The 16,344-nt window shown below is 37.1% G+C and overlaps 1 protein-coding gene across 1 annotated transcript; it reads right to left on the reverse strand.

Moving 5' to 3' along the window:
• Nucleotides 1-321: 321 nt before the first annotated feature.
• On the reverse strand, nt 322-7,062 carry LOC129274031 (uncharacterized). Its single transcript, XM_064107834.1, has 5 exons — nt 7,054-7,062; nt 3,782-3,918; nt 3,138-3,262; nt 1,402-1,508; nt 322-690 (listed from the first exon to the last, which is right to left on the reverse strand). Exons 1-5 carry the CDS (start codon nt 7,060-7,062, stop codon nt 322-324), a joined length of 747 nt encoding a protein of 248 aa, XP_063963904.1.
• Between the last annotated feature and the right edge of the window lie 9,282 nt (nt 7,063-16,344).

Below are 16,344 nucleotides of genomic sequence, written 5' to 3' on the forward strand. Positions count from 1 at the left end.
TTTCAGAACAAATGTGTTAGAAGATAGATATTGATGAAAGAATACAAAATTGAGGTTTACTGCGTACAACAGAAAACCTGAATTTTTTCTCTTCAATCATATTTATAATGAATATCATTCCAGAAGTGTCTCTTAAATGACATCCTCTTTCACATCATTATAACAATTTAAGTGAAAATTTGCCATGAAATTTTTGGTGAATTTTCATCTCCCAACACTTTAGAGAGGCTTTAATAAAGGAGGAGCTGCTGAATATAATTAATTTGGGAGGTTGCAAAATTCACCTCAAAATTTTGTATAACATTATGGAGAAAAAAATGATTAATAGCGCCCTTGCTGAGTTGAATTAAGGAGATCTATGGCTGAGGGTTGATTTGCTAGGGTATTGTGGATACTCCTTAGCTCTTCCAAAATTGATTCGCTTACATGTAATTGCTTCTGTTTAACTATTAATTTGGCCTGTTGTATTCTCAGCAGCTCCTCCTGAATTTCTAATTGCCTGATCTGTGCAGGTCTCTGTGTCAAAATTTCTCGCGACTGATTAGACTGGATAGACCGAGGCTGAGGCTGAGGCAGAGACTGGGGTTGGGGCTGAGGCAGAGGCTGGGGCTGAGGCAGAGGCTGACACTGATAACCACTTGGGCCTGAAACATCTTCATTATACAAGCTCAGATCCGTAGCCTCTGAATCCTGTTCACAAATACACAACAATATAAATTAATTCATAAAACAAGAAAAAATTGGTATCTCAGATTTTGCAATTGCTATATCAATGAATAGGAGTTAGCAACTGTGATTGTAATGAGTCAAATTTAACATTTTTAGTCTTCCTGAAAACTTTACAAATGTAAAGATTCCCACAATTTTTTATTTACTGGTATGACCTAGTATGGTTCTGATTTTGTAAAATGGGACCAAAATGTTAACTGCCTGTGCATAACATGAAGACAACTAATGGTTTTCACAAGCAAAATAATTCTGACAAAATAAGACTGATGGATATTAGATGAAGACCTTATTATTGAACATGCCATCCAGACCCATCCCAATTTAAAGCTATCATCACTTATAGCTCATGTCCCATAACACTTGGTATTGATACACATATTACTTCTGGAAGTCTCCTGGGGGAGGGGTTAGGGGGGAATACTCAGAGATTATGAAACTGTAAGAATGCATGACACGCCCATTAATGAATAAACTTAAACTTTGCATAAAACGCCCATTAATGAATAAACTTAAACTTTTGAAAGATTCATTTCTTTCTTATTTGCATTCTCAAACTTTCACTGAATTCTTTCTCTAATATTTCTGATTATATTAAAACCAATTTAATATTACCGGGACTAAAATAAGAAACACTATAAAATTTCAATGCTTTTGAATGTCCTTAAAGAATACCTGTGAATTTTGCTCATCTTCTGGCAAGATTCCGTTGACAACTTCTTTGGCCAAAATTGCCAAAACTCGCTCGTGTATGTCATTGTTCTCTGGTGGTGGTCCACCACCTGGAAAGTAAAGAAATTGTAGAAATATATAATTAGGCATAAGAGTATTTGAAGTTTTGAACTATTGGGCTTTAACTTCAACAAGATTTCCACTGTATAGATGATTAAGATTTAGGACTGGCTGGGAGGGGGGGGGGGGCACACTCACATTGGGAAGCAGTACAGGTATGTGCCGCCCTCAAGAACACCCTTTTTTCAGGCAACTTTTCCGCTTCAGAGACACAACATTTCCAGCTCTTTTCAGTTCCAGAGACCCAACCTTTTATTTCAGACTTCTTTGGGTTTTTTTTTCTCTCAAAAAAGCTCTAAATCAGCTGAAAACTGCCGTTCCAAAGGACCAATTTTCAGAGATTGTAGTTGCGAAGATTCAACTCAGGGAGGCACATAATACCTAACCAAATAATTTTTAAGTACCCTCCCAAGGTAATGACTATAGTATCCTCCCAAGGTAATGGCTATCTGAAATTTTGCATCCCCAAAGAAAAACCAGCTTGACCCAGGCTAGCAGAGAGGTTATTTGTCTCATTGGTATCATTATGTACATAAATCAAATACTTTGGATTTAATTGGCCCTGGCAAGAATTATTAGTCTGGTCTGTTAGCGAAATTATGTGGACACGGTGGACAAAAGCATGATTTTTTCTCCAGACCTTTGTTTATGTATAAGAATTAAAAATGGGGTATGCTCCAAAAAATGGTAACAGTGTATTATGGCAAAAATAAGGTACAAATCTTGCAATTAGAACTACTTCCTCTGTTTTCATCCGATTCTCATGAAATTTGGCACACACATTGGTCTTGAGGTAAAGATGTCTAAAACACATTTTTGTGTGTCTTTCAGAAATCTTGTTGCCATGGTAACAACATATCATTTGGTGAAAATTGGTTTAAAAAAAGATTTGTACCTTATTTTTGCCATAATACACTGTTACCATGGCAACACAATTTCCAACACACACAAAAAATGTGTCTTGCACATCTTTACCCCAAGACCAAAATATGTATATACACACTAACATTCAACCCACTCCACCGCCACCCTTCGGCTTGCTTAGCATCTGCATTCAGATATTTAGTGCATTGAGATGCGAGGACAAACAGAACATCTGTTCAAAAAGGGTCTGATTTCAAGAACTAAACCAATGCAAAATAATGCACTGCTATTGAGTTTTGCACTAGCGCTAGTCTATATATCAGACCAATCTAAACTCATAAATTCTGACATTTTCACCCATTTTTTCACTGTTCCTGCAGCCAGATTTTTTGGAGCATACCCCATTTTTAATTCTTATACATAAACAAAGGTCTGGAGAAAAAAATCATGCTTTTGTCCACTGTGTCCACAAGTAGGGTGTTTTTTACGCTAACAGACCGGACTATATAGAATAGTCAATTTGACCATTAATGCATCACCTGTCCCAATCTCTGGCAGGTGCTAAAACGTGGTAAAATGAGAAGAGAAACCTTGTAGACATCTAGGTATTGTTTGTTGAATACAATTTGTCAGTGTTTTATATACATATTTCTTTTTGTTAAATATTTATATTTGTCTACTACTTTTATATTATAGTATAAATCCTAAAACTGTTCAAATTAACCCCAATCTCCTCTATTAAGCATCACACTTACCTGTCCTTGGGGCTTTATATGCTTTGGCTTTTGAAGCCATGTCTCGCCATTTCTTTCTCAATGTATGCCATTCTCTTTCTTGGCCACCAGCTGCTCTTAACGAATGTGTTGCTCTTTTCCAGGTTCTATGCATGGAAATAATGTGGAAGTAGACAAATTATAAATTTAGGATTGGTTGCACCAAGGGTCTACATGGGTTGCAAAAATAACATGGCTGTTGCCGTGTCACGATCTAAGCTTTTGGGCGTTTTGGATTTATTTGTAACTGATCGTTATAATAAGAGGGCGCATGACAAAAGTTTGCAGGATAAGGAGGGGTGTGTCACGTTGTTGCTAGTGTTGATTTTTTACCAAGGATGTAGATGCCTAGCACTGGTATGGAAAAAAAAGTTTCAATTGGATAACTGTACTTTTTTTTAAATACCTGAATAAGTGTCAGGTTTTCTAATTTATCAACAGACTACCATACCCTGGGATGAGATTCTTCGGTCGATCAGCTAAATTCCCCCGATTTCGCGATTTTAAGATTTTTTTCTCTTCTTTTTCCCCTTACACTAACCTTAACCCTCGCCAGGGGCATGCCCCCCGGACCCCCATTTAATCTTCCTCCTTTTGGAGAATTTCTCTGTCACATCCCTGCATACCTTTCTTTCAACTTTTCTTCTTTGCTGCTCCCCTTTCCTCCAGTTCCAAACAGTTCATGTTTCCTAGTGGCCACAAACTGCAGGAGCGCTTCGACTTCGACCCTTTGGAAGTCCTTGCTTCTTTTTCTAGGCGTTTCCTAAATTTTTTGAGGAAAATGCATATTGTTATTATTTATCTTTATGAATTGCCCAACATCATGTCATTGCCTGTCTGTACACTACCAAATATGTTTATAGTATAGAGAGGGAGGGGGGGGGGGTAATGAGCACTATTTTTTATACTCAACACCCCCCTTCCTCCCTTGAGAAAAATCAAAAAGATAAAATTTTGGTTAATCTTTTGTTTTTTTATGCCAGGGGTGGGGGCCCGGCCCCCCTGTTTCCCCACCCTGGATCCGCCATTGCAGTAATGGGTGTCACATTCAATGATACATAGAGTCGGATATCATACTCATAGACTATATTCATGTACAGTAGACCTATGTATCGTCTGGCATCATCATGATCAAATTCAGGGGCATGTAATTAATTAGACAGTGTGAATAGAAATGAGCCATAGTACTGCCATAGACTATATAGAGATCTAGGTCTAGTCTACATCCACACTATTTCTCACGTACGACCAATTGTGTACATCTAGGCCTAGAATCTAAAAAATATTAATTTCAATTTATAATAAATAGGTCTAGACCACTGGCGTAAATCCCGGGGGGATGGGGGGATATATCCCCCCCACTTTTCGAGGAGGGGGGAATGGCCTGTACAAACATCCCCCCCCCCCACTTTTTACGAAAGAAATAAAAAAAAAAATCACAAGAGATAATTGTATTATTGGTGAAAATTCTTCCAAAAATACCGCTTAACAAATAAAACAATATTATTGAATCATAAAATGCAAATAAAGAGCCAGTTCACCATTTACAAACGAAATACTTATGTCCTTATTATAACATTGAAGAGAAACCCCCGTTTCTTCCAATTCATCAATGTTGGGGTCTTTGGGAAGGGATTAAGATGGAATGTCAAAATTTTTTGAATGGAATCTCTAATAAAACCATTAAACCATCATGGGGTAAAAAAGATAATAATATTGGAGGGGTATTTGCCATATGGACATACAGTGGCGTAACTACGGGGGGCATGGGGGGCACATCCCCCCCCCCCCCCATCGGCTGACAAAAAAACGGGGAAAGGGGAAAGGAGAAAAGAGGGAGAAAGGAAGAGAAAGGTAGTGGGAAAGAAGAAAATATTATTCATTATAATGTTATATTATATTATAATTATGTTATGTTACATTACATAAGAAACATATTTATCATAAATTCATGAAACATAATTTGCCCAGGGCCTACGTCTTCATTGTTCCTGGTGCTCGCATTGTCTGTTTAACGCGATATATAATCCTGTTGTACTAAAACATCCCGTTTTCAAGTCAATATAAACCAAATATATTTCATAGCACTTGAGTTATCATTGTTTTATGTAGTGACATATGCTTCTTTTTCACGACTCAAAAAGTGATTGCCCCATGTTAAGGTCTTCGTATATATGAAACATTTCCTGTCCGTGATTACGTTCGCATTGGTGGATTGGTGAGATATGTCTGCTTTTCATAAATTCCTAAAATCAGTCCTTAAAATGTCCCTTCTGATCTGAATATCAAAAATGTTCAGCTCGCGCTTCGCGCTCGCATCATTTGGTTAATGAAATACGTATGGTCCTAGTTAATTCTTACAAAAAAAAACCTTAGAATGCCCCACTGCAGGTCTGAATTATCTAAATTTTCAGCTCGCGCTTCGCGCTCGCATTGTTTAGCGAGACAGGTACCTCTCATGTTTACACAAATTTGGTTATAATGTCCCTTTTAAGGTGTGAATATAAAAAAATTTCAGCTCGCGCTTCGCGCTCGCATTATTTGATCAGTGAGATACATATCAGTTTAATGACATTGTCCTTAAAATGTCTCTATTAGGTCAGTTTAACTGGCAACTGAGCGCACTCACTCAGTGATTCAAAATTTTTGCTGGTGCCCCCCCCCCCCCCCATGCCGTGACCCACGGTACGCCACTGTGGACATATCAATGGCAATTCCTTGCATATCTAAAAACATGATTGCAGAAAAAATGCCAAAATATTTCAGTCATCCCCCCCACCCATCAACACGGATTTACGCCAGTGGTCTAGACTAGTCTAAATCTAGGTCTATAATGAAGAAATATTTTCAGTTTTATTGCTAACAGTAACACTAACACTAAGAGTAACAGTTACATTAACAATCTTGTCCAATTAAGTTCTAGGCTAGAGGTCTACTTCTATTCTAGTTCTACTAGTAGGCCTAGTATCATCTACTGGAGTCTAGACTTCTAGTTCTAGATCTATCATCTAGATCTAATTCTATGTGACTGTCCCCTGGCCCTGTTAGATCTAGAAATCTACTTGATACTGGTAGTACTGCCACTGCCACTGGTACTGCTACTGCTAGTATTGATTATACTTTTTATAGACCCTGTCCCTAGATCTAAATTAAAGACTAGAGTAAGACTAAGTTGCTCACTAAGGACCGTAGGTCAGGAGTAGGCCTAGACCTAGAGAGTCTACTACTACTTGTCTAAAAGTTAGGGTAGGCCCTATACTAGTCTAGGCCCCAACTAAAAGTCTATAGTAGTAAGTGTAACTTGTAAGACTAAGTCTAAGATTAACATTAGATTTAGATCTAGATCTCTACTAGTACTAGTACTAGTAGTAGTAGTATCCAGAAGTACTAGGCCTACTTGTAGGCCTAGACCGAAAAATTATGTCTCTTTAGACTTTAACGTTAGACTTTACGACTTTAGACTTAGTTTCGTTTGTTAGCCTCCGACTCCGGTCTGATGGGGTAGGGTCGGTCTAAAGAGAGGAGCCGGCCCTATCCAAATCAGAGGTTAACGAACGAAAGAGACAGAAATTTTCGGTCTAGGCCTACTGCCAGTACCCCGGGCCAGTACTGATACTAGACCTAGGCCTACTACAACTTAGTCTAGTTAATATAATAGTTTGGTCGTGCATGAGAAATAGCGTGATTGTAATCATCCACAACCACAGACTGACAGCGGGCTCGCTACCGCCACACGCACGGTTCACTGCCAATTAATCTAATATTATTCAATCGGCCGCGATTCGTCGAGGTACCGGTATCAAATACAACTTCCATCACAAACTTCCACTGCATACATTTCACTTTCAATATTTTACTTCTATGTTGTCTTAACTTAAGAAAAAGGTTAATACCATACCTTCCCCATTATCTTCCTACAGTAGTCAAAATTATGTTAAAGTGACAAAATTCCTCCTCCTTTCACTTTTTAGTCGCAGACGATGCACACGAAAACTTGCGGGAAATTACTACTTTTTATCTTCACACAAGGTCGAAGGTCACGAAATTAGGCTTCGTAGACTCAAAATCCAGACGTTTTATTGTTGAAGACGCGTCGCACACAGGACTTAGTGAAGAACTGTTTAGTGGAACTGACGCACCAACAGGACGTCAGTAAGACCCGTCTTAGTGTATGACGCGTCGCAGCGACACTAAGTCCCGTCACACTAAGTACTGTTTAGTGAAACAGGCCCCAGATATAGATCCACGATGATATAGTAATACTTAACCTTGGTTTTACAGACTTTCCCACAAAATCAGTATTTTACTGCAACTACTGTCATTTAGCTTTAAAGATGAAGGAAAGCAAACCTGTTAGTAGTTAACACTGATTTCATGAGGAAGTCTGTAAAAACCAAGGTTCATTGTCAATATATCATCATGATCTAGACCTTGGGGGTGTTTCACAAAGATTTAAGTATGACATAGAGTCGCACTTAAATGCCTAGATGCGCGCGGTGTAAAAGACATGACCATATTGGTCAGATCATGCCAAAAGCACTACTGCGTATTGGTCAATTAGATTGTGCGTTGCATTTCATATACGTGTCGGCATTTAAGTGCGACTCTATTAAAGTCATACTGAAATCTTTGTGAAACACCTTCTGGTGCATTTACAGAGACTTATTTTTTTGAGAAATCATGAAATCTATGCTGAAAAAGATCATACTGGAGATCGCCAACACAAATAAGCGCATGAGGGAAAGTGTATTGTTATTGCTCGGAAAATGACCTGACAAATTGCTAAAATGTCTTGCACAATTTCTTGTCTAATAGACCAGTTCGTAGTTACTCATGGACAATTTTCGGTCAAATGACCTTTCATTTCTTTCATTATGATAGGCAGATTTCAAAGCAAAATATTACGTAAGCTTGCCTTACATAGCAGGATGAAGAAATTGACTAGACCAGGTGACTAGAATAGGGCACCAATGAACACTTTATGAAGGTATTTGTTGCATTCCTACTTTGAATGCATATCATAGCATGTTGCACAATGTACTTGGCAAACTGTGAAAACCAGGACGCGTTGTTGTTTTTTGTGGATGTAAATGAAAACCACAATTCAAAAGAATATATTATGAATAATCAAGGCATCAAAGTTGGTGCTTATCTCATTAGATTTTAAACCATGTCACTTTAGTACAAATGACCTTCCTCTGATCATGCGTAGAACCTTTTGATCATGCGCAGAAAGGAACTACGAACTGGCTTATTCTTTGGCACATATTTTTAATTTATACATACATTTACATACATCTGGGTTGTCATTTTATTTGATTCTGTAAAACTCATTTTGAAATTGTTACCATAATTGGCATTATGAACCCTTATCTTTCCTTTGGCAAGGTGTTAATCTACATGTTCATTTGCCACTCCCATTTATGTGTTGTCCAAGGATACCAGATGGAAAAGAATCACTTAACCCTAATTCTCCCGGGGGGGGGGGGGGCCATTATGGCCCCCCCCCGCTTGACAATTTTCGCGATATATCTGCTGCGCAAAATTTTTTGACCTCGCCGCTCACTGACTTTTTACTTTCAAGTCTCGCGCAAATTTTGAGACCAAATTTGTGACGCCCGGGTACGCGGTTACGACATTACGCAACATTATGTAAGTGCATGTCAGACCCAAAATTGCTCATAAACGTGATTTCATGTACAAATCCAATGCAAATTGTGTATTTGGCCAAAATTCATAAATGTATCATTATTTCTACTTTTAATGATTAAACTTAATTAATTTTGCCTTGTTTATGATCAGAATTAAGTCTGGAACGATTTCCATCGAAAAAACAATAAAAAACAAAAAGTAAAAAAACAAAGAAATACATAAGAAATTTAAAAAACAATAAAATACATAAGAAATCGGTCTTGGTACCAGATTTTTTTTCATTCACAATTGTTAGGAATGCTATAAAGAATATTTTCACCAAAAAATAGCATTCTAGGAGCTTTATTTAGTGAATCAGAGCAAAAAGTATGATTTCATGAATAAATTAGCATAATTAATTCATATAAAATAAAAATATATGAATTCAGTGAAATTTAACAATGCAACTGCGTAGATTACGTCATTCTCTACCATCATGCAAATTTTTGTTGTGATCGCGCAATCCACGGCTGAGATCTTAAGGGGGGGCCATAATGGCCCCCCCCCCCCCCCCCCCCCGGGGAATGACAAGAAAGGAGAAAAATAAATGAAACAGAATGGTGAAAGTTTGAAAGAAATCGGACAAGCAGTAAGAAAGTTATTGCTGCTTTAAAATTGAGATCCCTATTACTATGTAGATTTCAAATTGGCAACTGGGTAAGTAAAATATGATAAGGGGCAAGGACACCTTTCCCATAGGCCATGAACTTAATTATCGGGGATTTGTGGTTTTCTCCTAAGTACCCATTCCCCTGGGGCAGTAGGCCTAATCTATATAAAACCCAGGCAGTATTGTTTTATATCCTCATGAAAGAAAAATATATTTGGAAGTAAAACTTTTGAAAACAAAATGATGTTTTAGCCATTTTATGTATTGGAATAGATGGAAGAGTAGCCCTTGCCTTACATCGCTATGACATCACATATACGGCCAATTTGAAGTCTCCATGGGTATAGTGATTATCCATATTTACAACTTTTAAAAATTCATATCTTTCTTATTGTTTGTCCGATATTGTTCAAATTTTCACCTATCAACTTGTCTGATTTTTCCTTTTCCTCCAAAGACAAGTTTTTATTTGGGTAGGATTCCCCTTTAAAGGCTTGAGCACCTGATCCTGTTAGCCGTGCCATGCCATAGCCATAGTAATAATTTGCAGGTCTTAAGAATATTGTATTAATCAGATGAAAATTATCATTCATTTAATCTGAGTTTGACAAATTACGGATAAAAAATCTGCACTTAGTATTAATGAAAAATAAATAAAAAATAATATTTTGACGGGCACATCATCTTCTCCAGGTGGTAGAACAGGGCCCCATCTTACAAAGAGTTGTGATTGATCCGATCAACCACGACTATGGATGGCCAGCAATGTCACGATCTAAAATGGAAATTTGTTCAAAATGTTTTTTAGATATCCATAGATATCCATCGTTCTCTTGCAAATTCAGTGTGCGTGCTGCTTTTTGTCTCGCCCACCAGAGGTGAAGGGGAAATTTAGGGATCCAAATGTAGTCCGTCCGTCCGTCACAAATCTAATGACACATAACTCCACAACCGTAAGTTGCTTTTCAACCAAACTTGGACGGTAGATGGACCTGGGGGACCTGCATGTTATGCTGCAGTCGGAGGTCGCATGGTAAGGTCAAAGGTCATTTTCAGGTCAACGTTAAAGTTTACATGCAAGACTCTCTTATGACACCTAACTCCGCAACCGTAAGTCGCTTTTCAACCAAACTTGGATGGTAGATGGACTTGGGGGACCTGCATGTTACGCTGCAGTCGGAGGTCACATGATAAGGTCAAAGGGCATTTTCAGGTCAACGTTAAAGTTTACATGCAAGACTCTCTTATGACACCTAACTCCACAACCGTAAGTCGCTTTTCAACCAAACTTGGTTGGTAGATGAACTTGGGGGACCTGCATGTTATGCTGCAGTCGGAGGTCACATGATAAAGTAAAAGGTCATTTTTAGGTCAACGTTATTTACATGCAAGACTCTTATGACACCTAACTCTGCAACCGTAAGTCACTTTTCAACAAAACTTGGATGGTAGATGTACTTGGGCAACCTGCATGTTTTGCTGCAGTGGGAGGTCACATGGTAATGTCAAAGGTCATTTTCAGGTCAACATTTAAGTTTACGTGCAAGGCTCTTATGACAAGTGTTATTCCATCCCAGTCATTTCACAATGAAGTTTCAATACAATTCTGTTGCGTGCCCTCGCAAATCACGATATTTTCTGGTTATTTTCATAAGTGGGCGAGACACAAAATCACTTTTGCCTTGTTTATAAAGGACATTCAGGATTTTTTTTGTAGAAAAAATTATGACATTGATGGATTTTCTAACAGTTGAGGTTGATTGGATCAATGGTAACTCGTGGAAAGGGGGCCCTGGGCCCCGTTGTACAAAGAGTTACGATTGATCGGGTCAATCGTAACTCTATGGAAATCCATCAGTGTCAATTTTTCTACAGGAAATTTGCAAAATGTCCTTTGTGATCAAAGGAGAACACTCCAAATTGTCAAGAAATCATTGAATTTATGGATATGGATATGGATTCATAATCTAGAACTTTTTTTTTCCATAGTTGCGATTGATTGGATCAATCGTAATTCTTTGTACAACGGGGCCCTGGTCTGCGGCAAGCTATTGGAGACTACACTGGCTTTCAAGTGTGTTTATACAGATGGGTCTTGGAAACCCTCAACTATTTATTTATTTATTTATTTCAAAATATTTATTCAGGATAAAAACATGTATCAGCACAATGGCTGTTTTACATCATGGTCCTGAAGGACAAAATACAATCTGTAAAATAAATTCAATATTCATAAGATTAATATACAAGCAACAAAATAGATATAAGACAAACAAAATTGCAAAACTTAAGAGTAGGACAAAAATTTGGAATCAAGAGAAATGTGATAAGTCGAGTTTGAAAGTAGAAACAGTTGTTTGAATGTCAGAGAAATAGAAACGACGGAGGATTGAGCAATAGTCGACTCCAGGGATGGAGCGAAAATAGAGGGGATGGGAGTCAGAAAGAAATGAAACAAGAAATTGAAGAATAATGAGAAGAGGAATATTGAACCAAACTCAAAACATTAATATGACAAACATATCAAATATAATTTAAAAAGTAAACATAATTATTCTTTTCATTGTAAAAAAAACCCCATCTGATTAAAGAGTAATATCAATCTTATTCAAAAATATTTTTGTTTATAATTTCTCTTGAACGAGTTAAGGGTTTGTTGATTTTGTAATTCATTTAGGAGAGAATTCCATGATTTTGCACCTGAGTATTTGAAGGATTGTTTGAAAAGTTCGGTATTTGGTTTGGGCGGGACGACATTTAAAGAATCAGCATTACGAGTATTAAAACCATGTCTGTCATAAAACATTTCTATTTCATTGCAAAGTCTGAGTGGTGTAGAGCCATGTATGCAACGATACATAAGTACATTAATGAAATAATATCTTTGCATCTCAAAGTCTTGCCATTTTAAATCTTTAAATAATTTTGAAACACTAATATCACGTACACCATAATTCTTAGTGACTACACGAGAAGCTCTTTTTTTAATCCGTTTGATAAGATTACGATTTTTCGATGAACAATTTCCCCACACAGAGCTTCCATAATCAATGACAGGTTGGATGGAGGATTTGAAAAGGGTATTCAGTAAATGGGTGTTTAACATACTACTAAGCTTACGCAACATATACACTTTGTAAGAAAGGTTTTTATACAAGTCAACTGTTTAATGTGCTCATCCCAAGTCAAATGAGAATCAATATTAACACCAAGGTATCTAGTACAACTGACTTGTTCAAGTTTTGTGCCATTTAAGAATACATTCAATTCAGTAGGATTTGAATTGGTTTTTGTCGAAATTAGCATAACATGGGTTTTATCGGAATTGATTTTCAATCTGTTATTTTTGTACCATTTATCAATTTCCGTGATGCACATTTGCAATTTAGATTCAGCTTCTATTAAATCTTTACCTGTTGTATAAATGGCAACATCGTCAGCAAATATGCTACATGAACCAGCGTTTACTCTTTGGATTATATCATTGATATATAAGAGAAACAGGGTGGGGCCAAGGACCCCACCCTGGGGAATTCCTATTTTTACTTTGCCTAATTTTGACATTTTACCATTAAAATAAACAGATTGCTTTCTTTCATTGAGGTAACTTTGAAACCATCGTAATTCGATTCCATGAATACCATGATATTGTAGTTCAGATATTAATAGATCATGAGAAATAGCATTAAAGCACTTCGAAATTTTTAAGAAACATACCGAAACCACTTCACGATCATTCAAGGCTTCTAGCCAATCGTCAATAACTCTGTGTAGACAAGTAATGGTTGAGTGATTTTTTAAGAATGCCGACTGTTCCACTGTGATAAAATCATGATCCATTAGGTACGACATGAATTGTTTGAGTACCAGTTTTTCCATTATTTTGGCTAAATGTGAGACAACAGAAATTGGCCTATAGTTGGAAGGAACATCTTTGTTTCCCTTTCCTTTGTAGATTGGGGTAACCCGCGCATATTTCCAATCATCAAATATAAACCCATTTTTCAGTGAGAAATTAAAGATATTGGTTAGACTCATTGTTAGGTATGGGGCAGCAACATTTAACAATTTACAGTCAATTCCTAACACATCAATGTTGCTTCTACTAGGTAAATCATTCAAACAGTTTAAAACATCATTCACAAAACTTGAATTCATGTGGACATGGTGGATTATTCCAACATAGAGGGTCATGGGAAATACTTTTAGTAATATTTTGACCAACATTAATAAAAAATCATTAAAATCATCAGGAGTAATATCGTTATTAATGTCACTCAAGAACTTGGAATTGCCAGTGACTCGATTTAATTTAGTCCACAGTTTTTTAGGGTTATTATTAAACTCATAAGATACCGTACTGAAATACTCAGCCTTAGCCTTTCGAATAGTACTGGTCACAAAATTACGTTGCTTACGATAATCTTCGAAAGAATGGTTACATTTAGCTTTGCGTTTTAAAAAGTCCCTTTTGTTTATGGACTTAACAACTCTGACGTTATCCAAGGATTGTATCTGTTTTTAACTCGTGAACATTTAATAGGAGCATGTTTATTGCAAATGCCTAAAAATGCATTGATCCAAGAAAGCCAAATATCGTCACATGTCGTGCTAGTTTCGGGAATAAAATCATTCATAAGACGACTACATTTGGATATGTCGCTTAAAAAGTCATCCAAATTAAATTCATTATATGTTCGGAAGCTTATCATTTTATGACCAGAACGTTTGAAATCAAAGTCAACACAAGTAAAAATCATGAAATGATCACTGAGTGATATTTCACATACATCACTAGTAGTATGGGAATTTGGTATAGTGGAAAGAATTAGGTCAATACAAGTGGACGAATGTGCAGTAACACGAGTTGGCTTTTTAATAAGCTGCTGTAGTGGGAATACACATTCAATGGAATGTATTATTGTATTATTTCCACTGAGGTAATCAACATTAAAGTCGCCGAGAATTATCAACTCTTTATCATCCATCATAATTTTTTTTAAGACATTGGAAAAATGATTCAGGAAATCGATGTCTGTGTTAGGTGGACGATACATGCAGCAGGTAAAAATATTTGTAGATTTACATTTAATTTCAATGAGAGCCATTTTAATAGTAGAGTCAGTAAGCAGGTCACATCTATCAATAATATTTAATGATTTTTTAGCATAAATGCAAACACCTCCACCTCTTTTATCAATTCTGTCTTTTCTTATTATATCATAGCCTTCAATAGCGATGAACTGGTCTACGATCTTATCATTGAGCAAGGTTTCCGATATACACAGAATATCTAAATCAAGTGTTATATGTAGATATCTCATTTCATCGATCTTCGGGTAAAGACTGCATGTATTTATATGGGCTAATTTCAAACCAGAACAACTTCTAATTTTATATTTAAAGTCATGTATAAGAGACTGTGAAGACTCACAATTTACAGATGTGTTTGAAGACTGTGGAGAATCACAATCTACAGATGTGTTTGAAGACTGTGAAGGATCACAATCTACAGATGTGTTTGAAGTCATATTATGAGATGAGCATATGAGGGAGGATAGATGCTCATTAACGGCAAAATCTTCTTTGCCAACTAATTACAAATTTTGGTTGAAACGATGAAACTTGGCTTTGTGGCCATACTGAGAACAAGAGTTACACTGTAATTTTGATTCATATCTACAATTTCTCTGTTTATGGTTGAGTTCACCACAGTTGTAACATCCTGTATAGGAAGGATGTGGAGTGGCAGAGGATTCAATCTGAGTTTTTGGAGTGTCAATTATATGGGAAGAAATTGCACAACCAAACAGTCTAGCGCCTTCAGCGTTCAAGTGGACGCCATCTGCGGCGAGATGATTTTCAGGATCTATGTTCAATAAACTTCCAGTTCCTTCGCAGTGCCATCTGGTGAAGCAGCTAGTTTGCCTCGTAGGTTTTCCATTCAAGTTCCTTTTGAAAGGTCTTATGAGGGATGATGGAACTCAAGACAATTGTTGAAACAGTAGAACAGTTAGCTAAAATCTGATCGCCAAGAGATTCAATCTGTACAACTAACATGCTAGGATCAGCGTTAATCAAATTATTGGTTCCGACATGAAGAATAACTACTTTTGCATGGTATTTATTTGCAAGATGATGGGCATGTTCGAAGACATTCTCTACTCTGGCACCAGGGATAGTTTTACAGTAGACTCGATTCTTGTGATTAGACATTGACAATGGTTTAAGATGTTTAATTATCGAATCACCAATCACAAGGGTATTGATTTTCTCATCGGAAACGAATACACGATCAGATTCAATACAATTTAAATTCTCACTGGTATGAGACTCATGAGTAAATCTCACACTATGTTTGTAACGGTAATCATGAAGTTGCTTATCGAAATCTTATGATGTTCGGAAAGCTTCGTCATTCCCACTGTGGGTTAGTGGTACTGGAACGGGAGGTGGGTCTTTTTGAGGATGGTCATCTGAAGGATGGTCATTTGAAAGACAAGAAGTGTTTTCATTGGGGCTGTTAAATATCTGTGCATGACTAGATTGAATAGCTTCAAGCAAGCTATTTACAAGGGATTTGAATTGCTTGAACTCATGTGCAAGATAATCCAATTTTTCACGAAGATTAACATTGGAAGTTATAGTTGCTGTCTGCGCATGAGAATCATTTGACGATGAGCAATGCTCGGCACAAGAGTCGAGAACGGGGGAATCCTCGGTGGGTTGTGAATCATCCATAGAATCCTTTGTGTTTGGGTAATTACATGGGGGTTCCACCAACACTGGGCATTCATCCCGATGTATTGGATTAGAAACTTTGGAGGTCAAGGGAGGATAATCCGTTTCGCACCTCCCTTCAATAGGATTAGTTTCGGGCTCCGTATA

This window comes from Lytechinus pictus, chromosome 12, assembly GCF_037042905.1.
Source record: "Lytechinus pictus isolate F3 Inbred chromosome 12, Lp3.0, whole genome shotgun sequence".
NCBI classification, from domain to species: Eukaryota; Metazoa; Echinodermata; class Echinoidea; order Temnopleuroida; family Toxopneustidae; genus Lytechinus; species Lytechinus pictus.